Source organism: Vicia villosa, unplaced genomic scaffold (assembly GCF_029867415.1).
Source record: "Vicia villosa cultivar HV-30 ecotype Madison, WI unplaced genomic scaffold, Vvil1.0 ctg.002324F_1_1, whole genome shotgun sequence".
Lineage (NCBI taxonomy): Eukaryota > Viridiplantae > Streptophyta > Magnoliopsida > Fabales > Fabaceae > Vicia > Vicia villosa.
In genome coordinates, this window is record NW_026705895.1 from 195,877 (window position 1) to 223,379 (window position 27,503).

The 27,503-nt window shown below is 31.6% G+C and overlaps 2 protein-coding genes across 2 annotated transcripts; one reads left to right on the plus strand and one right to left on the minus strand.

Moving 5' to 3' along the window:
- Window positions 1-8,465: 8,465 nt before the first annotated feature.
- Window positions 8,466-11,969, plus strand: LOC131638489 (putative calcium-transporting ATPase 13, plasma membrane-type). Its single transcript, XM_058909050.1, has 3 exons — window positions 8,466-9,846; window positions 9,947-10,633; window positions 10,775-11,969. Exons 1-3 carry the CDS (start codon window positions 8,523-8,525, stop codon window positions 11,818-11,820), a joined length of 3,057 nt encoding a protein of 1,018 aa, XP_058765033.1. The 5' UTR covers window positions 8,466-8,522; the 3' UTR covers window positions 11,821-11,969.
- Window positions 11,970-22,377: 10,408 nt separating this feature from the next.
- Window positions 22,378-27,126, minus strand: LOC131638498 (transcription factor TGA9-like). Its single transcript, XM_058909058.1, has 13 exons — window positions 26,783-27,126; window positions 26,555-26,656; window positions 26,382-26,470; window positions 25,964-26,040; window positions 25,487-25,738; window positions 24,773-24,817; window positions 24,606-24,665; window positions 24,418-24,495; window positions 24,285-24,333; window positions 23,752-24,023; window positions 23,367-23,588; window positions 22,829-22,971; window positions 22,378-22,723 (listed from the first exon to the last, which is right to left on the minus strand). The coding sequence occupies exons 2-13, from the start codon at window positions 26,626-26,628 to the stop codon at window positions 22,636-22,638; spliced, it is 1,449 nt and encodes a 482-aa protein (XP_058765041.1). The 5' UTR covers window positions 26,629-26,656; window positions 26,783-27,126; the 3' UTR covers window positions 22,378-22,635.
- Between the last annotated feature and the right edge of the window lie 377 nt (window positions 27,127-27,503).

Consider the following 27,503-nt stretch of genomic DNA (forward strand, 5'->3'; position numbering starts at 1 on the left):
TACATGAAACACCATATTTTTCAAATCTTTGGGCGATACCGGAAATTTGGAGAGCGTACCGAAAATTTGGCGAAAACAAGTAAGTTTCCGGTAGATTTTATAAAATTTCCGGTAGTTTGTATCGGAAATTGTAAAATTTTTGGTATTTTCTATCGGAAATTTTAAAATATTTGATATTTTTTACCGGAAATTTTACAAATGTATCGGTGCAATTAGAACCCTGCAAAAGTGTCGGCAAAATCTCAGTCGTTTAAAAAATCAAAAATTGAAACATACCAGAAAACATATAAAAATTTTTGAAGTACATATAAATATCTTTTGAAGTACATATAAAAAATTTGCTTTAAAAAATCTTTATTTCTTAACTTTTTTCCTACATGGATAAAATCTATAATATAAGAAAGGAAATTGTTCTGGAAAACACCCAAATACCCTTCCTTATGATTTTGCCACCTCTCTAAAATGGGGGCAATTTTGGTCATAAATTTACTTTTTTCAACTAATGATGTCATATAATTGACTTCCAATTGTATAGTTGTTGTTTTGTGCCTTTGTTATTTAGGAATGAATGAATTGATGATGTCATATGGGGAACTACAACTTAATGGTTACTGAAAAAGTATATCTTTTTGAATTGGCAAATAGCTGTATCTCACTATCTTAAATTCAAATTTTCAATTTCTTCTCTCTCTCAGTCCTTTCTCTCATTCTCTCTCTCTCTCTCTCTTCCTTTCTCACTTTCTCTCTCACGTTTCTTCTCTTCCCTTTCCTTTTTCTTTCTTTCTTCTTTACAAACCGGATGGTACTCTATGATACTCTTGGAGCGTTTCTGGTATGTCCACGGAAACTTACGGAGCTTCAAAACTACTGAAGATGTTGTAGTTATTGTATGTCACTCTTCATGTTAGGGTTTGTGGTGAATTTTGTGCAGGGAGGATTTGGAGTATATAAAGGTATGTTCTGAGTATCGGTTATGAAATTTCTTCGATTTGTGTCGGTTATGAAATTTCTTCCATTTGTATCTGTTTCTGAATTGTTTGGTTTTGTGTTTAAAATTAGGGTTTTGGTTTTGTGGCTAGGGTTCAATAACGGGAAAATTACGGTTTTAATGTTATAGACTTATCATCGGTGTTCGGTCGAAGAGGTTGCCGGTGAGTATTCTGAAACAAGTTTGATTTAAACCTTTATTTTCGATTTGCCAACGAAGTGACATTTTTTTTGTTTGCTTACAATGTTTTGTTAATTATTTTTTGATGAAGGTTTGAACGTTGTTGCTGTTTTATTGTTATAGTGTCCACAAAATCAATGTTTTGTCGTTGTTGGTCGTAAACAAGGTTGGTCCTTCGGTTTGTTGATTCAAACAAATCATATATTGATTGCATTAATTGTTGTTGAGGTACAACTTTGAAACTGTCTTTGCAGCATCTTTGAAATTGCCTTTAATGGTGGGAACATATTCGGTGTCGGCTTTGCTTCGTCAAGTGCAGGTTGGGAATTTTCGTAAGCTTGCTATCTTGACTGATTTTTTTCTGATTTGCTCTCTCTTCACATTTCTCATTCTTTCTTTCTTTGAAGTTGTCTCTTCCTCTTCTTTCTTCATGTTCTTCTGCTCTTTTGATTCGATTTCAAGCGAAGAAGATGGAAATTTATTTATGGTTTGTGGTATTGTTTCACACGAAGAGTTTATGGCGGCAGATATGAAGTTTTCGGCGATTTCACAGCGCTCGATTTTGCGGTGGTAGCTTTGTCCCCCGATCCTATCATCTCACTCAACTTATTTGTGGATCTACACTTTGATATGATGCGTTGTTGGTTAGTTTATGGTTTCAAATCGTTTTCTGTTCTAAAATTTCAGGTTTTTTCCAATTTGTTTTTAGGGTTTTTGTTACAAGCTTTTAGAACTGACTGGTTGATAAAGAAGTAATTTTTAAGAAAAATGTGATTACCTTTAGATGATGCTTTGGAATGTCATGTTTTGATTTTAGGGTTTTTGTTACAAACTTTAGCATCTTCTTTGTTTAACAAAAGTTGGTTACATAATGATGCATAAGATTTGTATTTATGCAGGTTGGCATTTTTGGCAGAGGTTGGTTATTTACCATGGTTGATGTTCTGAATGTGAATGTGGTTCATCATATAGTTGGATATGTATAAAATTGGTTTACTTTAATTTCTACTTTGTTTAGATTCAACTTTTGCTTTATTTTACCATGGATATCAATGTTTGGCTTGATGTTTGAATACTCAAGGATAGCTTGGAGAATTAGCTTGGAGAATGAAGGATGCAGGGCATGGTTCAGTTTAGAACTGGACTTGAATTGACTTAGTGTAGGTATGAATATGCTGAACTGGACTGGTTTTAACGTGAGCATTTTTCTGTTATGTAGCAGGTCTTGAATGGCATACATATAGTGCGATGACGGTTTTAAATGCGCTTTGGTTTGGATGTATGGTAAGGTGTATGGACTGATATGATGGTAAGGTGTATGGACTGTTTTTACCCTTTAAAGGTATTTGACAAGTTCTTGAATGTTTCAGATTCTGAATTTCTTACCTAAAGGGGCTCGCTCTCTTCTTGCGCAGCCAATATTACAAGTTTCTATGGAGAGTGCTACCGATTCGCAAACACCGGCAGGATTTATTTGGCTGGTCTCGACCACGAGATATGCATTTAACGTCAAAGGCAGAGCCTGGATTGCAGCTGTGGCCAACAAGCTTAGAGGTAAATAGCATTATCAAGTTGTGAATGATTTTTCATTTTCATGTTTCTGTTAAGATATTTGAAATTATGTTATTAAATTCTGTTGTAAATAGCACATGTTCAAATCATTTTATTCCTATAATCATGGAATTTGGTTGCACACACTTTATCATTAACCTCTGCCATGTGTGTTTTAAGCCAAACTTCAATTCGATTTATACAGGTAAGTTGAAGAGATAGAAAAGGAATGTGTTGGTAATAGTTGAAGCAGGATGGTAAAATACACATCTTTGATATCATACTTGGAAGTGTAATTATGCTGCCACTTGATATGACGGTCAGAAAGATGCAGTTGCAAAATCATATAAAAGGAAACTGTCCATATTTTGTTTCTGTTGTTAAAGAAGTTGATTTGTATAAGTTTGATCCATGGCAGCTTTCTGATACTTCCTTTTTTCACTTATAAATAATTTCTTTTGTTACTTTTCTTTCTAATTGCATATGAATAATTTGTTTTTGGTGATGTATGCAGAAATGGGTTATCACAGTGAGAAAGAATGGTACTTTTTCTCTCAGGGGGATCGAAAATACTCGAACAGTTCCTGGCCTAACCGGGTTGCCGGAAGTGGTTACTGGAAGGCTACCGGAGCTGATAAACCAACTGGGAAAGTGAAACCAATGGGGATACAAAAAGCACTGGTTTTCTATACCGGTAAAGCCCCCAAAGGAGTGAAAACTAATTGGATTATGCATGAATATCGTCTTGCCAACGTTGATAGGCCCGCCAGCAAGAAAAATAATTTAAGGGTATGTTTAGTGTCCAATTAAGTTTAATTTTTCAAATTATTGTTGGTGATGTCGAAGTGTCTGGAAATGTTTCATAGAATTTTTTTTATCTGATTTTAGTTTGATTTTTTATTTGCAGCTTGATGATTAGGTTTATGTAGAATTTACAAAACAAGAAAGGAAAGATTGAGAAATTCAACACGAGTCTGGTTTTCTCGCTGTATGTGACTAGGCTTTCTCACAAATTTCTGACCAATTTCTGTTAATGCCATTGTAGGAAACTCTTGTCCATCAAGAAAATGCTGAACTCCATAAAAAAATGGACTTCATTCAGAAAGAAAATGCAGAGCTACAGAAGAAGGTTTATGAAGCAAGGAGTACAAATGAAGAAAATGTGGCATCGAATCTTTCATGCACTATCAATGGATATGATTTACATGCGCCGATCAGTCTTCAGCTAAGGCAACCACAGGCTCAATACAGTGAACCCGCAACCATGAAATTATGGTATTCCCTCAAACTAATAATATATCGCATATAGATCCAGTTTCGCTATTTTTCTTTAGAAACTAAACGCTTAAATTCTGCACCAGATTACAGCTGCATTCCTAACAAGCTGTCATGAACCAGTTCAAATATATAGCAGCCTAGCAGGTGGTTTTAGAATTTTGTTCTCTAGCAGCTGAGATATTATTGTATGAAATCTATAGATTAATTATAGAATCAACAAATGCATCTAATATTTGTATCAATTCCTCTTTCTAATTTAAATTCTCAAACTTTCCTGATATGTTATACTACCGATCATTTTCAGTTGTGATCAGTTGAAATTACACTTTAAACACTAAAACTCAGTGTATACCTCTATACCATACCAATATACTATTCACATGCATATCTTTATGAGGATATCAACATTACTGTTTCCACAAAAAAAAATAACATAATTATAATTTAATATAAGAGCAAAAATGCTATTCATTATAAATAAAATTGTTATTAAGGTTATTCATTAGCCTATTTATTTCAGTATAACGATGAGTTTTCAATTTGAATTATTGAGTTTAAATTTTAAGGCAAAATTTTCAATTCACCCTGTTGAATGTGGACTAAATATTTTGTTGAATGTTGACTAAATAGTACTGTTTCCAAAAAAGTTATTAAATACCATGTAATTTTATTTTCAAAAACTGCTTATAATTTATTTTAAATAAAAATATTTATGTACTTCAAACATTAATTTTGTTCTCATTAATGTATTTTTTATAAACAACAATTATTATTTGGAAAAACAATACGTGTGACCGACCAGAACCGGTGCATACGCACGGGTTTTTATTGACTGATTATAATGGACTATTGTCATGCAATTAGGGGTGTTATAATGTAGTAACATTATGAGAAACAAAATTATTTAGTATCATTTATATCATATTATAAGGTAAAAAATTAAGAGAAACAAAATTATTTAGTATCATTTATACCATCATTATTATAATATTAATAAAATTTATTATTCTTTATGACATTTATAACTTTTTTAATATACTTTATTATTTATTATTTAACTACACTCATTTCTTTCTCTCCAATTAATAATTAATAGTATTATTTATAAAATAATTATTGTTAGATTTTTTTTTGAATCAAAATAAAAGTTTTATTGAAGGATTATAATTATTGTTAGATTAAACCCTAAATAGATAACTATTAAGAAATTTTAATTTTAAAAAAATAAAAAGTAAATGAAAAAATATATAATAACTTACAAATTTTATATAAAATAATATATATTTTTTCAATATTTCGACAAATATTTTATAAACGACAAATTTGTTTATACGGGAAATTTTTAATTATTTTAAGAAAAATCAAAAATAATTTTAAAAATATATAATTGATTGTAGTGTGTTTGATTATTTTTTTAAAATAGGTTTGATTAGATCTCTAATAAATAATTTTAAATTAAAATTTATACATGAAGACAAGTTTATAATTGATTCTAATGTTTTTTTAATTTATAAAATTACTAAAACAAAACAAATAAAAATCAAAGTGACTTTAAGATTTAGAATTTAAAATAACCATTTTATAGTAAATTAAAAATAAATGAATGCTTAAAAAACACGTATACTTTAAAAGTTTGATAAATGTATCTTTAATATTTTTATTGAACCTAATATTTTTATGAAAAATCAAAACAAAAATAATATCTAAATATAGAAAAAAATTATTAATTAAAATATTTTTATATACAAACAAAATTATAAGCACATATTTATTATCTCTTCTAAATATGTACAATAAGTTATTGATATATTTTATTGTGATCATTTTGACATTGAATAAGTTATTGATATATTATCTCTTCTAAACTATGCACTTTGTCATTGATAACTTAAATATGTGATCATTTCGACATTGAATACCAAAATATTTGAAAGTAGTAATATAATATTTAATGTCTGATTTACTTTTTTTTCACTTTTTTCTGACATTGAATACCAACTCTCTCCTATGTCACCTCAACAATTATTAATTTCCTCTCAATATTTCTGTCTTCTCTTTTTTCAATTTTAAATTTTTCTTCTTTATTTATTTATTTCAAATGTATTAATATACCTTCTTTCATATTATTATTTTTAATTTATGTTCTCTCCATTTCTAAGTTTACTAACATTTCATCTATATTTTTTTTCCACGAGTTGTTCTTTTGTTTCCAACAAGAAAAAAAGTTATCTATGTTGTTTTTCTTATATTAATTTTTGTGTTTTATTTTTTTTTCTTAATTTATAATGTTATTTTTATTATTAGATAAATATTAACTTATATACTATTTTCTTTTTTAGGTTGTTCAATTTGTTTTTCTACAATAGATTTTCAATGTTTCATATTTCATTTATGTGAGACATCATTATATTTTCAAAATTTTGAAGATAATCATGACTTTATTCTATTATTTTTGACTCAACTCCATTACTTCTTCCCAATCAATGCACACTGACATGCACCAAAAAAATAGTTTTCCTTCTCCCAATATTTGCTAAATAGCCTCTTTATGAAGTTTCATCCTTCTCCCAATGTTTGTTGAGTTTGACTGCTATTAAAAATGTTTGTTGTGTTTATGAATTTTTTTAATAAGTTTTAATTGATGAGTTTTGAATTTATTTTTGGTAAATGGTAAAGTTTATATCATATTTAACTCAATTTTTTGTAATATTTATATCTTATTTAATTTTATTTCATTTCTACTTATTTATATTTTTATTCATATTTGTTTATTTATTTATAAATTTTTAGATTGATGAAAGAAATTATTGAAGAGAAACCATTGTTGTCAAAACAATATTTATTTAAAATCATTTTTTAAAATAATTTTTTATTATTGTCAAAACAAACAAAAAAAATTATTCGGAAAAAAATACATTGTTGATTAAAATATTTATTTATACGGGGAACAACTATACTATTGATTCAAATACTTCTATAAATAATATCATAACAAAATTATCTTTTATATATAGAAAAAAAATATTACTATTATAAATGGAAACAATTTTACTATTAATCTAAATATTGAATAACAAAAAAATTTATCGATCATTTTTTTCAAATATGTGAAAACATTAAGGGAAAAAAATACTATTGTTATAAACAAGAACAACTTTACTACTGATCTAACTTTAATACATGACAAAAAAAATATTATTGTTATAAACAGGAAAAACTTTACTACTGATCTAATTTTATTACATGACAAATGATCATTTTTAATAAAAAGGAGTAACTTACTAATTCAACTTTAGTACGGGAAAAATGAAACCACTGATTCAAACATGTAGTTAGTCAATAAAATTTTATTGTTTTTTTTTCTCATATCGTAGAAATTATATGAAACAGGAAAAATGAAACAACTGATCCAAATATTGATATCATTTACATTTCATCTTCTAAATAAATAAAAAATAAATAATTTTTTTTATTTTACAATTTAATTTTTCTTTCATTTCATTTTTATTATATATTAAAAACAAATGCGCGTACCATACCAGTACCCGTGCGAATGCACGGGTATCCCGCTAGTTGTATTAGAAAAAAAAGGGAGGTAGCAAGTATAAAAAAGAGAGTGGCATGTAGTTTCTTCCAACTTTTCAGAAGAATGTGGGCTTTATGTCAACTTTTTTCTTTTAAATTTGTAATATTTAGTTTCTAAATATATATTTATAAAAAAAATAAAACTATTAAAAATATTTTATTATTAAAAAAAATTAAAATATTTTTTTTAAAATATTTTTAATGACGTGCAACATTAAAAAAATACTCACTCATAGATTTTAACGCCACATGTGAAAGTGAAAATGAAGTTATTTTTCATAGAGGGCAAAGTTGTATCTAAGCTAAATTTTTAAAAAAATATAAAATTAAAATATTTTTATTTAAAACCTTTATAAACTGGAAATAAGCATGGTCAACATTTTTTACTTGACAGTCTTAAATGGAGATTCCTGTTCGGAATGCTCTAAGAAAGTTACATTCATTTTCCATGAATTCTAGGATTGGGTTACACTTGAAATTTCTCATAAAATACTACTGTAAATTTTCAAAATATTTTATGACCAATCCGTTTTATTGGGAATAATAGCATTTAATATAAAATCATAAAATACAATTATAAAGTAACTTTAAATTGACTACTTGTCAAAAAAAGAAGAAACGCAGCTTCATCGTTGCTGACTATGATGTCAAACATGTCCCACCACTTCCTAGCAACATCCTTCTTCCAAAACAAGAACAAAATAAACACGTTGTAATCGTATCTATATCTATATCTATATCTATATATACTTACCTTACCTGTTAAGGAGTATATGATTTTATTTATCGATAAGTTACCGCGTAAATTGATACGTTAATCATCTGTATTTAATATCTTACACCATCAACCCTACTTTCACAATTCATTCATTTTATTCTATCATTCATTATATTCCCTTATTGTCAATCATATTGAAGTTGCTCTTTTGTTCTTGAAATCATGACATTGACTTTGTTCACAAACATGAACCACATTGACACACTTCTCAATGCACCCAACACCTATACAACACACAACCAAAAAAGATGGCACAATGCTTTCATCACAATCTATTGTTCTAGAGCTTTCAACTCACATTTTACCAACAAACCTAAAATCACTCCCATCCAATCTTTCACTGTCCTTGATATCAACTCACCTCACTCTTTCACCATTGATCAACAAACTCTTATTCATCTTGTCAAAGACAAAAATATTGAAACCCTTCATACACATGCTGGAGGACTCGAAGGTATTGCTTCATCTCTTCAAACCAACACTGACTTTGGTATCAATCATGATTCTGAAGACATTGCTATTAGAAAACAAGTGTTTGGATCCAACACATACAATAAACCACCTTCAAAGAGTTTCATTCATTTTGTTCTTGAAGCATTTAAGGATGTCACAATTCTAATCCTTTTGGTTTGTGCTTCTCTTTCACTTGGCTTTGGTATCAAGGAACATGGAATCAAAGAAGGTTGGTATGATGGTGGTAGCATTTTTCTAGCTGTTTTCATTGTTATTTCAATGTCATCCATAAGTAACTTCAAACAAAACAAACAATTTGATAAATTGTCTCAAGTTAGCAATGGTATTCAAATTGATTTGGTTCGAAGTGGTCGCAGACAAAAGGTGTCAATCTTTGAGATTGTTGTTGGTGATATTGTTTGTTTGAAGATTGGTGATCAAGTACCCGCCGATGGATTGTTCGTAGACGGACATTCACTCAGAGTTGATGAATCCAGCATGACTGGTGAGAGCGATCATGTAGAGATTAGTAAACACCATCATCCTTTTTTGTTTTCCGGAACAAAAGTTGCTGACGGATATGCCAAAATGCTAGTTACATCGGTCGGTATGAACACAACATGGGGACAAATGATGAGTTCTATAAGCAATGACAATGATGAAGAAACACCTTTGCAGACAAGGTTGAATAAGCTAACATCATCCATCGGAAAGGGTGGTTTGGCCGTGGCGTTTTTAGTTCTTGTTGTATTGCTCATTCGATATTTCACCGGGAATACAGAGACTGATAACGGAGTTCGAGAATTCAACGGAAGAAAGACTAGTTTTGATGAAGTGATGAATGCAGTGATTGGAATTATTTCTGATGCTGTTACTATTGTTGTTGTTGCTATCCCGGAGGGTTTGCCATTAGCTGTGACATTGACTCTTGCTTATTCGATGAAGAAAATGATGGCTGATCAAGCTATGGTCAGAAAACTTTCTGCATGTGAGACTATGGGATCTGCTACTACTATTTGCACAGATAAAACAGGTACTGTTAAGAAATATATAAGTTAATTACAGTTTGTTAACAGGTAGTTAGTTATCGAGATTATCGGTTACCTAAACCTATTTTGTGTGATTTGTAACAGGCACACTCACATTGAATCAGATGAAGGTGACAAAATTTTGGCTTGGTCTAGAACCATTGGAAGAGGGTGCATACTTAAATGTTGATCCATTTGTTCTTCAATTGATCAAAGAAGGAGTTGCTCATAATACAACTGGTGGTGTTCATGAATCTAAATCAGACTCTGATTCAAAATTTGAGTTTTCTGGTAGTCCAACAGAAAAGGCAATATTATCTTGGGCTGTTTCGGAATTGAATATGGAGATGGAAACTTTGACAAAAAGTTGTTCTATTATTCAAGTTGAGACTTTCAACTCCAAAAAGAAAAGAAGTGGAGTTTTGTTGAGAAGAAATATTGACAACAAAATAAATGCACATTGGAAAGGAGCAGCAGAGATGGTTCTAAGAATGTGTTCAAAATACTATGATGCTTATGGTATTGCAAAACATCTTGATAATGAGACTATGTCGAAATTTGAAAGCATTATTCAAGGTATGGCAGCTAGTAGTCTCCGTTGTATCGCTTTCGCATATGCTGAAGTTGAAGTTCAAGAGCTAGGAGATGAAGGAGAAAACAGCAAGATAATGGTAAAAGACAATGGTTTAACATTGTTAGGACTTGTTGGTATTAAGGATCCGTGTCGTCCGGGGGTGAAGACCGCGGTGGAAGCTTGCCAACATGCTGGTGTGAATGTCAAAATGATAACAGGTATTTCAGAAATATCCCATTTATTGATAACTTGCTCAACACTCATAGTTATAACAGTTTGGTTCAGTTTTATCGAACAGTTGTAATAGATCGGCTTAATTTGGTTAACAAGCTATTAACTAACTTTATCTCGTATAACAGGTGACAATATTTTCACTGCAAAAGCTATAGCATTTGAATGCGGGATTCTTCGAGCTAATCAAGACACAGATGAAACCGTGATTGAAGGCGAACAATTTCGCAACTTCACACACGAAGAAAGGTTAGAGAAAGTTGAAAAAATCAGTGTGATGGCAAGATCATCTCCATTTGACAAACTTCTAATGGTTCAATGCTTAAAAGAAAAAGGGCATGTAGTTGCTGTAACAGGAGATGGTACCAATGATGCACCAGCATTGAAAGAAGCTGATATTGGACTTTCAATGGGAATTCAAGGTACAGAAGTTGCAAAAGAGAGTTCAGATATTGTTATATTAGATGACAATTTTGCATCTATAGTAACAGTTTTGAATTGGGGAAGATGTGTTTACAACAACATCCAAAAATTCATTCAATTTCAATTAACAGTGAATGTGGCTGCACTTGTTATCAACTTTGTAGCAGCAGTTTCAGCAGGAGAAGTTCCATTAACAGCAGTTCAATTATTATGGGTCAATTTGATTATGGATACATTAGGTGCTTTGGCTCTTGCAACTGAAAAACCTACTAAGGAATTAATGGATCAAAAACCTGTTGGTAGAACAAAGCCTCTTATTACCAACATTATGTGGAGGAATCTTCTGTCACAAGCTTTCTACCAAATAGTAATTTTGCTGACTCTTCAGTTCAAAGGGGAGGCTATTTTTGGTTTGACATCAAAGGTGAATGACACATTGATTTTCAATACATTTGTTCTTTGTCAAGTGTTTAATGAGTTCAATGCAAGGAAGTTGGAGAAGAAGAATGTTTTTGAAGGGATATTTAAAAGCAAATTGTTTATGGGAATTGTTGGTGTGACATTGGTGCTTCAAGTAGTGATGGTTGAGTTTTTGAAGAAATTTGCTGATACAGAAAGGTTGAATTGGAGAGAATGGATTATTTGTATTGGTCTTGCTTCTGTTTCTTGGCCGATTGGTTTTGTTGTGAAGTTGCTACCTGTCTCAGATAAACCATTACTTGATTTTCTGAGTTTGAGGAAGAGACTATGAAGATTATTGGTCCATATTGTAAGGTGAATCAAGTTAGTTTTTGTGTTTACAGTTAGTTAGATTAATTTCCTATTTTATTTCTTGTTAGTTAGGTGTGGTTTCCTCGTGTAAGGAACCAACTATATGTATTTTTATGTTCATTCATTCAATAATAATGGATCTCTTTCTATTTAAGTAGATGTGTAATTTGGTATCAGTAGATTACATTTTTTAAATCACTTTTGTAAATAAATTTTAATTTGTGTAGTTCTACAATAAATTTTTGCACCACACCCTGCACACCACTTAACTTAATTTCACTACAATTGCACCAATATTTTCACAGAGAGATTGAAGAAAGATGTGGGTAGTTAGGATATGGAGGTATCCAATTCCTTATCATTTTGGAGGTTTATCATTTTTGAATTTTTAGTTGTTCTAATTTTTGTGGCATTTGTGATTGTGTCTGCTCATACAGAAAACATGTTTCTCACTTCTCAGTTATCAAATGAAGGTACAGAAAACATTTTGTCCATTAGAGATTTGGCAGACATTAATTTGATGTTACCAATGACATTAAATTTGCATGCAGAATACAAACTTGAACAACAAGAGACAATAACTCAAGATATTTAACCAATTCAAAATCTTATTTCACACGGCTTCTTAAAAAAGAACACAATAAAAAAATAGGGTTAGTCGTCATTTTAAATATCTCATATTTCACTTTTAGCCCCTTAAAATATATTTCAGACCATCAAAGCCGTTAGACTAAAACTTGAATTATATTGATGGATTAGGCTTTTGACTACCGCCGGGTTCCTACCACTACAACGAATAACATTTTTTTATGACAAAACTTTCATCTCGAACTTCTTAAAAGTCGAGAGTATATGTCTTGGGAGTGCCATGCATGTTTGATTGACTTTCTTAATAAAATAAACATTTTACCTCGTTGTTATAAATAAAAATAATAATAAACCTATTCTCTCGATTTTTTTGAAGAACCGAGGTAATATATAAGGTATCTCGCTTCAAATCCCATTTACCGCATTAAAAAAAATTTCAACGATTTATAACTTGGCATCTTTTCCATATTCCATATTTTTCTTTGTTAATTAGTATTCTCAAAATCTTTGTTATCAATAAACAAGAATAGGCAATAATAGAAAAAAGAAATACTTCATTGATAATTAAAAAACAAGACAAAAGAGAAAACTATTCCACGTAATCAAACTTCTCAGTCCACTCAACTTCAACATTATGCCTAACTATCCCTAACTTAGAGAAAAGTTCAAAAATAACTCTTCCATATGGTATGAGGAAAGTCATTTCCTTCAGAGAAATTCTTATCATTTCCTTCAAAAAGTTGAAAATAGTAAGAGAAAGATTAACTTTGACGTTGTAGGTGAGAAAATACAAGATATGCTTGTCATACTAAGTAAGCGTTTCTAGTTGTTTCTCTCTTGTACGAAGATTTGCCACTAGAAGTTGAAACCAAAATTTTGCAATAAGGAGTAGAGAAGCAGGATTGGTGGGCTTATCTTGGTTGGCATAAATTCGGCGAAGGTGGGTTGAGTAAACATTGTTGAATTTATAATGTTCAACACAACTAGCTGTCTCTTGACAGTTGATTGTCATAGCAATCAATGATGGAGTAATGAAGAAATGAGAGTCATTGACATAGAATTTGATGACTTCATCATGACCAGCTGGCACAAGGGAGGCATTCATCCAGAAATCTTTAACAAGATTAATGTATATGGACCATGTAGAATGTGAAAGTAACCATTCAACTTTTGTTTGTTAACAACTTTCCTTGGTTCAAAATGATCGAAATAATTGAAATCAACAAACTTTTCATTGATAACGAAAAAAATATTTGCATCCATTTTTGAATAAAAAAATACTTTGAAAAAAGGAATCAAGACACAGAGAGTTTGAAATGAGACGTTGAAAATACGAAAAGACTTTGAAACAAGGTTTGAAAACACAAAGAGTTGGAAATGAGACGTTTCAATAGCTCAAAAGCCTCATTGAAAATCCAAAAGAGATGTTACGACTTGAATATGATGATCATTTATATTCTAGAGATATAATTCCAATGCATGCGAGCTACGTTTTAATTAGTTTTTAAAACAACATATTACCTCAGTTTTTTGCATAAACGAGAGGACAAACAAAACCAAAACCTCTCTTTTTATTATATTTTTATTTGTAAATTAAATGATCTAACCCGTTAGTTTCTTAATAACCGAGGGGTAAAAAAAATCATATTTTACTACAAAAACACTCCTTAAATAGATTTTACCTTAATCCTAACTCGTACATATCATTCGTTGGGATAAATGCTTATCATTTCCTTTAAGAAGCTTGAAAAAGAACTCTATGATGGATTGTAAGTGCAGAAAAACATTTTTCAATGGTTGGAACAAACATCTTCTTTAGAAGTTGGATGCATTCAACCCATATAACATTTTCCAATGTTTGGAATAGGTAACTCCTCACAGCTAAGAAGTTGGATATGTTTCAATATTGTGTTTTAATATTTTGTGTAAATAATGTAACTTTAAAATAAAAAAATTTGCACCTCGCTTTTCCTAAAAACCAAGGGGATAATTTAGAGTTAAAATTGAGGATATTTATCACCGTATTTAATCTAATCCCGCCGTCCATTTCATGACTCTCAATGCTCAAGACACTATCATTAGTGATCCACGTGAAACATAAATAACTTCCATTATAAGAGCATTATGAATATAAAAAATTTATAATGAAACATCATGAAGCACTTGAAACTATCTTCCACTTTAAGGTTTGCAAGAGTGTTTGCCATGAAGAGTTCTCTATGATGGATTGCAAGAGGAGAATATTATGCATCAATCATTTGATCTTCCCCGGAATTATATGATTTGAAGATCTAAAATCTATATATTGGAGAAATTATTTTTTCTGTGTACACAATGTAATATTCTATAGGTAAACAATGTTGTTTGTAAACAAATTATTTTATGATTTTTCTGTATAAATAATATAACGAGTTTTAATTAAAAAAAACTAACTTACTCCATGGTTTTATTGATAATCCGAGATGTATGAGGTGCTAATATTGTAAATAATAAAAGTGTAAATGACGGGGTTCGAACCCATGCACAAATAATTTTGTTAATTCTCTTTGTTTTGGTTGACATTATGTTTGATAAAACTAACTTATGGATACTTGTTGAACAAGATGTTCTATTCATTTCAACTGAAGAAGACATGTCGAGAAAGATGTCCTATGCAGGATCCATTTGACATCGTGTCTGTTAAGTTACAACTGGATCTGTTGAAGTCGGTTTTATGTACAGGTGCATAATATTTTGGAATATTATGCAATCCTATGTGGAGCTTGATTTAGGGATAAGATATTGTCTATGTTTTCAGGATATTTGATTGGTTTTTAAATATGGAGAATATTTAGGAAACTAATTATTTGAAGCCCTATCTTTATGGAGAAGATTGTTGAGTATTTTCTAGAGTGCCTTGCAGCAATTTGAAGCCCATGTCTAGTCAAGAAGATTGTTTTAAATAGAAATCATCAAACCTAGTATTTGTGTGGAAGTCACATTGTTGTGTGTGTTAGGGTTTGTGCAATCTTGTCTATTATAAGCCTCTCCAATATCATCTTGATAGAAGATTTTGGTGTTTTCATTGAGTTGTAAGTTTTGTGTTCATTCATAATCTTTTAAGAATTGAGTGACTGGTTTTTGGAAGTGTGTCTTCTAATATTTTTTAATTGATCATCACGATTGTGATTGAGGAGAGTCTCATACCTAGGCGAGTCTTAACTAAAATTATAGCACATGTAGTGATTAAGTGAGAAGGCTGTAAACCGGAGGTTGTTTACGTGTGAACCAGAGGTTGTTTGCATAGTACTTCGAATTGATACTATCATATTCGACTTATCCTTGGCTTGGTAGCCCCCAAAGTAGGTATTATTGATACCGAACTAGGTGAACAATTACTTGTATTCTTTAAAATTTCTGCACGTCACTTTTATATACCTTGTCATTGTGTGTTGTTTAGAGATTATTGTCTCGACATCTCTTAGGACATCTGAGATCTAAACACCAGAATTTTAATTGGTATTAGAGAAGGCATCCTGCTTTGACTTTGAGTGAGATTCAGGGAAGATACATTTTGGTACAATGGACAAGGAATGATGAGTGTTATTGAATAGACCACCTATTCTTGATGGAACCAACTATGACTATTGGAAAGCTCGCATGGTGGCTTTTATTAAGTCCATAGACGGCAAGGCCTGAAGAGCGGTTGGAGTCCTCCCCGTGGTTAAAGACAAGGACGATAATGTTACTACCAAGGAGGAGGCGGACTGGGATGAAGAAGATGATAAAGACGCCCTGGAAAACTCCAAAGCATTGAATGCCTTATTCAATGGAGTGGACAAGAACATCTTCAGACTGATAAGTGTCTGTGCTATTGTCAAAGATGCTTGTGAAATTTTGAAGACTACACTTGAAGGAACCTTAAGGTAAAAATGTCAAGACTTCAACTTCTTACCACTAAGTTTGAGAACTTAAGAATGAAAGAAGATGAGAGTATTAACGACTTTCACATGAATATTGTGGAAATTGCTAATGCCTCTTGTGCACTTTGAGAGAAGATGTCTAATGCCAAACTACTCAGAAAAATTCTCAGATCTCAACCTAAGAGGTTTGACACGAAGGTAACTGCTATTGAGGAAGCCCAAGATATAAACACCATGAAGGTTTATGTTCTTATGGGATCTCTTTAAATCTTTGAGTTGGGACTTAGTGAAAAGTATATGATAAGAAGAAGAGTGTATCGTTTGTATCCAATGCTGGAATTTTAGAAGAAAAAGGTAAAGATCTATCTGAAGACCTTCTGCTATTTGGTTGAGACTTTACTAAGGTTTTTAAAAAGATAGACTGAAAGTCAAGACCAAATGTCAAGAAAAAGTCTCTCGACATCACCAATAATCAGGATGTTGGGAGAAGATCCAAAATTGATGAACAATCCTACCAACGAAAGGAGTTCAGTGTCATGAATGTGAAGGGTATGGACACATAAAGGGTGACATAAAGGGTATGGACCAAATTGAAGACCCACTTTTCTCAAGAGGAATAAGAAGGGACTAATTGTATCCTGGTTAGAAGATGAGTCTGAAAATGACACTGAAATTGCCAAACATGTTACAACATTATTTGGAATTTGTGATGAAGAATAAGATTGTGAAGAGCTAAAGTTTGAAGAGCTTTCCATAGCATACAAAGAACTGTGCCTTAGAAGTGTGGAAGCTGGACAACAAGTTGAGGATCAGAAGAAGACTAGTGCACAATTTCAGAGTAAGAAATTAAAGCATATTTCCAACATTTATGAATTGAAAGGAGAGGTTATGTTGCTCAACTCAAAATTGGACAATATGACTAAGTATGTTATAATGCTCAACAGTAGTTCTAATGTTCTGGATAAGATCCTTCAAATTGAGAAGAATGCTGGAAATAACAAATGCATTGGGTATACTCATCAAGGAAAACCCAAAAATAAAGTGGCAGAAGTTAAGTTTGTTCAAGCTGGAGGAAAACAAAAAATTTCAAATCATAGGCTTCAACATCTGCAAATACATTAGAAGAATTTCACAGGAAGAAAGAATCACAGATGTAATCACTGTGGAAGGTTTGGTCACATTAAAGCTTCCTGTTTTAAATTATATGGATATCCCATGATTGTTTCTCAGCCCATAAAGGAATGAATTGGTGTTAAAACAAAGAAGACGTGGATTCCCAAAAAAACTGTGACCGCCCTCATTGCTCACACTTCTCTCAGAGCTTCTACAAGAGAGAACTGATATTTTGATAGTTGGTGTTCTAAACACATGACCATTATCCAAGAATTCTTGGTTGATGTCAAGCCTCGGTCTATCAACTATGTCACCTTTGGAGATGGATCAAGTCAAAATAATTTTGAAATATGTTAATGGTACATATGACTATGGGATACTCTGTATTCAAATAAATCAAACTCTACATTGTTGGCTATTGTGATGATGATTGGGCTGAAAGTGCTGATGATAGGAAAAGTACCTCTGGAGGATGTTTCTTTTTAGGAAACAACTTGATCTCATGGTTCAGCAAGAAGAAAAAATTTGTATCTCTCTAGGGGTGTTTACGGTGCGGTTTGGGCGGTTTTGACGAAAAAAATCATCTGAACCGCAAGAGAAAGAATCGTGCGGTTTGGTTCGGTTCAGTTGGCTTTTAGAAAAAAATTGAACCAAACCAAACCAATGCGGTTTGGTTCGGTTTGGTTGCTTCGATTTTTTACAAATATTTTATTAAGTCATACATACACATATAGATGATAACATAACTTTGTATTTAGACATTCATACGCTATCAAATAGCAACAAAACTCATCATATTTTGACAACAACTTTCCATTTAATATGTAAAAATTAAATTAGACAAAAATGGATAATAAACATAAAATAATAGCATAAACAATATAAAAGTTATTATAATGAAACAAAAAAATAGAAGAGACGAGACGAGAGATTAGTGAAGATGAAAAAGAAAAAACAAAAGAGTTGAGAGATTAGAGAAGAAAATGTGTGATAAAAATGAAACTAAAATAGAGAACATTTGCATAAAAATGAGAAGGTGAAAAAGAAAGAATATAAGAGAGTAGAGATTAGAAAAGAAGAGGGAAGATGTATGTGACAAAGAATGTGTGATAATGCTATTAGAGATTTGAGAAGATCGGGATTTAAATCATATGTGTAAGGATGAGAAAATTGTTAGTAATCATAAGGCTAAGGTATAATAGTTTTAAATTCGGGTTGGATGTGAGTTAAGTAAAAGTTAGGCTGTAACATAATGTGGTTTGATTCGGTTTGGTTCGGTTTACAAAATACAAACCGCAAACCAAACTGAACTGTGCATTTTGTTAAATGATGACCCAAACAAATCCGAACCAAATGCGGTTTTTTGCGGTTTCGATTTGGTTTGGTTTGGTTTGCGGTTTTCTATTGGGTTGGTTTGGTTTTGAACACCGCTATCTCTCTCCATAGTTGAAGCTGAGTATATAGAAGCTTGTAGAAGTTGCTCTTAACTTGTGTGGATGAAGAAAATATTGTTTGAACACAATGTCACACAAGATGTTATGACATAGTTCTATGACAATCTGAGCGCTATACATATTTCCAAAAATCCTATTCAACATCGTAGGACTAAGCACATTGACATTAGGCATCATTTCATTAGAGACCTTGTTGAAGACAAATTCATAACTCTCGTGCATGTGAAAACGGAAAATCAGCTTGCTGATATTTTTACAGAGGTTTTGGATGCAGTTTAGTTTGAACAATTAAGGAGCAAACTGGGCGCCTGTGTGTAAAGAGTTATAGAAATTACTGACTGGGCTGCAATCAAACACTGAAGAGAAAGAAAGAAGATCAAAACAATGTCTCTCCCCTAACGAGACTTGTGCAACTTTAGTGAGGATTCAGATATCTTGTTACTATTAAGGGTATTCGTTTGATCCAGGAATTTCAGTGCAGCTTGCTGGTGTTGGCCCAAGATTTGTTTAGCATTATTAACTATATACTAATGTTTGTGTGTGGTTTTTATTTGTTGGTTACTTACTTACCTTTGCTTTGTCCTATTATGACTAAAAAAGAGGAGTAATATTGTGTGATTTTACGCTAACCACTAACCATTGTCTGAGGGGGAGATATTTATTTTTTCTCTCTGGTGTGTTGCTGATGAGCTGCTGTTGAGGGGAAGTGTTCTATCTTTCTTTAACAGTTGTGAAGAGAAGCTGAATTGGCATGTGTGTAGAGATGTTAGACAAAATGTCTTGACATCATACTGACTGGTTAGGAAATTGCATATCTCAACTAATGTGTGCAGATTCCACTGACTACTAACAAGTCTTGCATGCTCATTTTTCTGCTGCATCTCTAATTGTGGAATTTTTGTTGTGTATTCTCTACATGGCTGAGAATTACCTTTATGTTTGATTTATTTTCAAACATTAGGTTGTTAAGTTATTTTAGCCAAAATAAGCCAAAGGGGGAGATTGTAAGTTCTCTTTGTTTTGGTTGGCATTATGTTAGGTAAAACTAACTTATGGGTACATGTTGAACAAAATGTTCTATTCACTTCAACTGAAGAAGACATGTCGAGAAAGATGTCCTATGCAGGATCCATTCGACATCGTGTTTGTTAAGTTACAGCTGGATCTGTTGAAGTTGGTTTTATGTACAGATATTTTGGAATATTATGCAATCCTACGTGGTGCTTGATTTAGGGATAAGAGATTGTCTCTATTATTAAGATATTTGATTGGTTTCTAAATATGGAGAATATTTAGGAAACTAATGATTTGAAGCCCTATCTCCATGGAGAAGATTATGGAGTATTTTCTGGAGTGCCCTGCTGTGATTTGAAGCCCAAGTCCAGTCCAGAAGATTGTTTTAACTAGCAAGCATCAAACCTAGTATTTGTGTGGAACTTACATTGTAGTGTGTGTTACGGTTTGTGCAGTCTTGTCTATTGTAAGCCTCTCTAATATCATCTTGATAGAAGAGCTTGGTGTTTTCATTGAGTTGTAAGTTATGTGTTCATTCATACGCTTTTACGCATTGAGCGACTGTGTTTTGGAAGTGTGTTTTCTAATATTTTGGAAGGGCCTCATACCTAGGTGAGTCTTAAGTAGAAGTATAGCACGAGTAGTGATTAAGTGAGAAGACTGTAAACCGGAGGTTGTTTACGTGTGATACGGATGTTGTTTGCATAATACTTTGAATTGATACTATCATAGTGGACTTATCCCTGGCTTGGTTGCCCCCAGAGTAGGTATTATTAATATCGAGCTGGGTGAACAATTACTTGTGTTCTTTAAAGTTTCTGCACTGCACTTTTATATACCTTGTCAATGTGTGTTGTTTAGAGATCATTGTCTTAACATCTCTTAGGACATATGAGATATAAACACCAGAATTTCAAATTTTACCCCTCGGTGTTTTAAAAACCAAGGTGTTAAGTCGTTACTTTTTTTACGCCCTTTGTTACCTCAGTTTTATAGTCGATGTAAAATGCATTTCACGTCCGAGGTTAAAAGCACTTTTGTAGTAGTGTACATAAAAGTGGTAATCGCCAAGTCGACATTACAAACCAAATCACTCATTGAAATTTTCATACTCTTAGGAGATCTCGATTTCGAGCCAACAGAGGGAGGGATGGTAGAGCCTTGGGGCTCGAAGTCTTTTAAGGGATTCTTTCCTAGCATCTACTTTCCTTTTCTTGATGGTCCGGGTTTGGATGCTCGACAAATTAGTCTTAGCAGCAGATTGCTCTCCTTGTCTCGCCCTCACCTCAGCCATCAACTTCTTTTGTTCCTTCAATTTTAGGCTCGTCATTTTTGCTGAAAAGGGGAAAAGAAAGGATTTAATAGGCCGATATATATAAATAAATAAAATATGTTAAATATATATAAGTATTACCCAAAAGTTAAAGATTTGTTCTGGATCTTCAGCCATTCCCGAGATATATCTTCTTCTGGTGAAGGCTGAGCGTCAGAATTCTGAAGTCATGCCTTTGTATCTCGTACCTGGGTAGACGTCAGATATTCGATTTGGTAGCCCGGCGTAACAGTTTAAAGGCACTCCCAGAGTCGCATGTACGTTACGAAATTTATGGAGTAGCCGTTATGGAACATGATTAACAACAATTATGGCAACGACAAGCGTTATCTCAAGCATTTAAGCATGAAAAACAAAGAGGCGGCTCATTATAGTCTAGAGGTCGAAAATTGAGGCTATTTAAAGGACACCATGACAAATGAGAAAAGACAGAGTATAAATACGATGATAACAAGTATATTTCCTAACAATTGCGACCTTGGTAACTAGCATAACCAGAAAAAATGAGATGTATTTTTATATTAAAATTAAAATATTCAGGAAGACGTCACTTTTAATGAAATAAAATATAATTTGAAATTGCAGGAATTCAAAACATGTACTCTGAAATAGTTACCCATTAAGAAAAAAATGTAATGCGTCCAAAAATTATACCTCGATTTTTCGATATGTGAGGTACTATCGTCAAAAAATAGTTTTTTTGATATTGCAATAATTATTAAAAAAATTAATACTACCACCAATTTTAGTCATTGATGTTTATATTTAGAGACGTAGGTACAATTTATACCTAATGCAAGAATTCATTTCTCTCTTTTATAAGTACAACAAATGATGCCCTAAAGACCCAAAGGAAGAAAAAAAAAAAACAAAATTCAAACAAATATGAAGAAAGAGGCCACAAATTTAGCTTAACACAAGTCTCATCAGGATGATTCAAACAAATATCCATTATTTTCAATTATAAATGATTGATATTATGCTTAAGTGGTTGCTCTTTTTGATCTCCCTTTCTCTATTCACTCAATTTGTGACACAACTTTTTGTTGTTAATTTTTGTCACTACTTCAACTTTTTAATCAATGAATGATTTTTCAATAAAATATTATCAAAAAGTGCTAAGAATTCTAAAGTTTGATGATTAAAGTTAACTGCAAGATTATATTTTATGGATACTTTAGCAGGCACCTTTTCATAAACTGTTTCTCTATTTCTCTTTAGCTAAAGTTAAGCTTCCTCACCACCATGCACATAAAGCTCAATTAATTTACATTTACAATAAAACATAAAGGCACCACAACATAGAATTGAAAATAAAAATAAATAAATCACTTTTTTTTCTAAAAAACAACTGGCATTTTCTAAAGCATCCCAACAAAATCCACCTATAATCAGAAACTTGAGAAATGATTCTGAGAAGGTTGAACCATTTGCATGTCTGTGGTTGTTTGGCATGAGTTATCATCACTCATCATGGTCCTGTTTCAATATCCCAAAAGAAAGTTGATAAAAAAATTAAGCATAATTTAAACTTTTTTTCATAATAATTAATGTAAACATATAATTAAGAGTAATTTGACTTACTCTCGTGGTCTTGATGCCCAAAGGGAACTAAGAGCTCGAAGTCGTCCATAATATTCTCCGATAACAAGAAAAGCACGTGCAGCTTGACGAAGTGTCAGTAATCGACACAATTGGTGAAGAGTTTGCTGCCTCAAATTATCAGCCTTTAATTGAAAAACACAAATAAATTAGTAAGTTAGTGACTATCCATCACTTTCATAAACAAACTTTTGAATGAAACATTTTAAAATGGAAATATTACATCAAGCTTATAACCTAACTTTTTGAGAAACATGATTGAACAATTAGTAGCAAAGCAAATTCATTAAATAAACTAAAGTATCATGCATGATATTAGCAGCATAATTGGAAAGATTGATTTGATAACAAAGTAGTGGTAGAGGATATTTAATATCAACCTATCTAGTTACTTTTAATACAAACGCAAAAAAAAATATTCATAATCAAAAAACAAATGTCATTTAGAATAAATCAGATAAGATATAACTCGAATTATTGTATGTGTATATAAATTAAATTCTGCAGTCGAATAATATACCTGACGAAGAAATCCTTCGAGATTAGAAAGCTTGCCCATGGCGACGACCATTTGTTGAACACCATCAACAAGTGGTCCTCCAGCAATGGTGTCAACAAGAGATTGTTGCAACTGATCAAGTCCTTGCGAGAGAGCTTCTTCTGCTTGCTGTGAAGAATGTCTCAGTCCATACATTCCCATTATTTGCTGCTCAGCTAGTGGTTCCAGTTGTTGAATCAACATCTATCATCACCGTATCATAATAAACATTAATCAACACATTATTATTATTAATCTTAATATTAGTTAGTGTGTATTACACTAAGCTCAACAGCACAGACACCTCTAAAAAATGTGTGTTCGTGTTTCTGGTGTCTGTGCTTCAGAGCTATTAATAGTTACTAACCGTGATAATTTCGGAGGGTCTAAAGCCACCAATCCAAAGGAAACAACGTTCAGCTTGAGAAGTCCACATGCCATTGATAAGATGAAACACGTCTGTTTTTGCAGTGATTCCTTTCACTCTAAATATTTGATCATAATGACATAAATACCCATCCACCATTACTCTCATTTCATTTTCTGTTAAAGCGGTTTGTAAACCGTTTCTTAACTCCGTTAATAAACGGTTGTCATCTTCTAACCATCTTCCATATTCCATGTCAAACATTGCACCTCCTACATATTCAATATCAAATATACTTTATTATATATCTTGGAAAATGACATTCTTTTTTTAATATTACTGCATTTTAGATAAGCTCCTACTCTTCAACATTAAAATATATTAACATCATACAATTCAAACATTGGACTATTCTATTTTTTTATATAATTCAAACACAAGTTATTTATTCATTCACAGATTTTGAAATGTGCACCAAAATCATGTTTTGACTTTTACTTTGTCATTTAAAATATATAAAATGAAAAACTCACCAGAGCTAATATTGCCACCAACACCCCCACTCCAATCCATGAACATACCCTTGACAGTAAAAAAATAATTAGTAAAAAGTAAAAAAAAAAATTAAAAAAACTATATATTATATAACAATATTTGAATTAAAACCTGAGATCTTGCTCTTTGAAGGTCTTGTTCCAATTGTGTAAGCTTTAATCTACTTGACTCTAGTTGCTGAACATAAGCCTGTATAAAAAAAACAATAAATATTTTCAATATTTTTCATTTTTACTTAGCATATATATTTTTCTAGAACTATATATGTATATATCTATATGTATATAGGACACACAAACCTTTTTCCTTAGACGACTTTTCCTTGCAGCTTCCCTGTTTTGTGCTAAACGTCTCAATGTCTAAGGACAGTACAATTTTTTTGACTTAGCTCAAGATTTTCACAGAATCATAAAAGAGACAAAAGAAAGAAAATTTGAACTTTAATGTATAAAAATTAAATTAAAACCTTTGCATCTAGTGGCTTATCTGAAGTTGAACCACCTCCCTTTTTCTGCAACTCAAAAAAAAAAAAAAATTCAAAAATTTTATTCAAAAGAAAATAAAAAGATACACAAAAATTTTAAGTTCAATCAAGAAGAAAAGATGGAATGAGTGATATTAGAGTTTCTCACTGAATTTCTTTGTAGGATTTCAGAATTTTGAAGTCCATTAGACCATTTTTCAAGAGGAATGCAATCATCTTCAATGTGATATGGATAGCAAAAGGCATCATTTTCAGACATTTTTGTGTGTGTGAGAGTTTTGGTTTGAATTTGAAAACACTCACTCCAAATTTGACTTGTGAGAGAGAAACACAAGTTTTCACTAAATTAAGAGAGGAGGGTCACTTTTAAATGTGTGAAAAAAACTTTGATAAGTACTGAAAAGATTCTCCCTTTGTTTTTTTGTTAGTACAACATAACATAATATCCTTCTCTCTCTCTTTCTCTCTCTATCATGTTTTCATGTCAGAAAATCGTTCAGGAATCAGGAAAACTCTGTGTTCTTTTGATTTTCTGAAATCTGTTGGGATCTGTGCTGTTTTTATTTGAACAAGATATATGCAAAGTGATAGTACAGATTCAAAACAGTAGTAATAAAAAAAGACTAAACTTTCCCTTAGTTTTGGGGATATGGAAAAAAAGAACAATGAGTTAAGTGATTATATTAACACTTTAACCTTTTCTTTGCCTGCTTCTGCTGATTGATTCTGTGATGAAGAGGCTGTTCTTATACCATCATTTGCTATCATCTTCTGTTGTTGTAGTAGCTGCAGATTCTGCTCTTCAAAAATCTGATTCTGATTATTATTATTATCTGATGAAAATGATGTTCCTTTTTTACAACTTAATGGTGATTCTTCCTCAAAAGGATTCTCGTTTTTGCTTGATAGCGCTGAATCACTGCTTTCCCCTCCTGATTTGTTTCCTCCCTGTATTATTCATTCAAATAATTTCTCTTCAAAATTAAAAAATTGTCTAATATAAAATAAATATTTTTTAAACGAATCGAAACGACAAGAACTCAAAATATATATACTTATGCATGTTTGGTATCACGGCGACTCTGCTGAAACCCAGCCGTGATACCAAACATTGAAGGATTGAACTAATAAGAAGCATAATTAATAATTGATGGGTCAAAGATAGAGTATTACTGTAGAGTTTTGATGGAATCTCATTGGCCAAGAAGGGAACATTTCCAGTGTAGCAGAAGGTCTAGCCGTGAAAAAAGCTGCAAAGAATCACAAAAGAAAAATCTGAGAGGATCAACAAAAAAATAAAAGGCTTTAAATTTTTTCACCAAATTAATTATTGAAGAAAGAAGAAGCTAATCTAACAACTTTTTCAGCAGTTAAGGAGTCAGTAAAATGATGTAAAAGGAAAATGAGGTTCCCATGTCTATTGCCTCAGAATCATTATGGTATTGGAAATAGTAAAACTCCTATCTATGCATTCTTTAGAAATATTCAAACTATTGCTTTATATTTTTCTTTCTCTCTGCTTTTAGAAAGAGTTGGTTATGCTTATCTCATGTCAGAAAAAGTTTCATTTGATACAAAAGGAAATACTTACATGCTTTTGTTTCATCATTTCTACTCTTAACTCCTTGCAGAACTATTGCTTCTTCTAGCTCCCCAAAATCAAAACCAGATCCTTCATTCCTAACAAACAAACAAAAAAACAATGAAACAGTACTACTTTTTTATTAACAAGGACACAAATTAATTATTGAAGAAAGCTATTACATTAAACTTGATGAAGAGTTGTTAATCCTATGATTAATTCCATAAGGGACATGTTGATGTTGAGTTGAATCCATGCAAAGAATTTTAGACCATTCTCACTTCCTATAAACCAAAATTAATTTACATAAACAAACAAAGTAATGACATAATATATCATATTCATACATATATTATATATAGTTACAGTAATTAATGATATATGAATATGATGCCATGTGTGAAGCTTACCTTATATATATATTTTTTGGAATTGTAAGAATAATGAATAATTAGAACTGTATAAAGAAAAAGGATCTAAGAGAAGCAAAGAAAAGTTGTAGGGTGTGACAGAAAGAGGGTTCAGTCTTTTTCTTCAGATATGATCCTCTTTGCAACTTTTTTTTAATCTATCATGGGGGTGTCTATATCAATTTCTTTTCTCCTTCTCTATGAAGAAACCTTATTGATTAGTCTATATCACACACACTGTCCCTAGTTGAATATATTTAGTATTAACACAAAACTCATTCTTTGGTACACAAGATATTGTCTTTGCATAATTTTGGACTTGTGGGGCTTCTTCAATGGTGGCTCAAATAAATTAAAATTAAATCAATAAGTCCTTAGAAAAGTTGATTTGAGTTTAAAAAATATTAAATTAAAAATTAAAATTAAAAATTCAATAAAAACAAAATTAATATATTATTTATTATAAAATTGAACAGGTGGGGTATGTTGCAGGAACCCACTAGAATCATTGACTACTACTCCACTTTCTCTCTCATGTAACCGCCTGAATTTTCTTATTGGTTCTCTTTTGTGGGGCTAAAAATATGTACTTGAAAAAAATTCAAACAAAACAAAATGAAAATTAAAAACTTTAGTCATGTATATTTTTTATCTTGGAAATGGGAATACAATAAATTCAGTATGAGTTCAACTTGAGTTTTCTTTCTCATTGAAGTTGGCA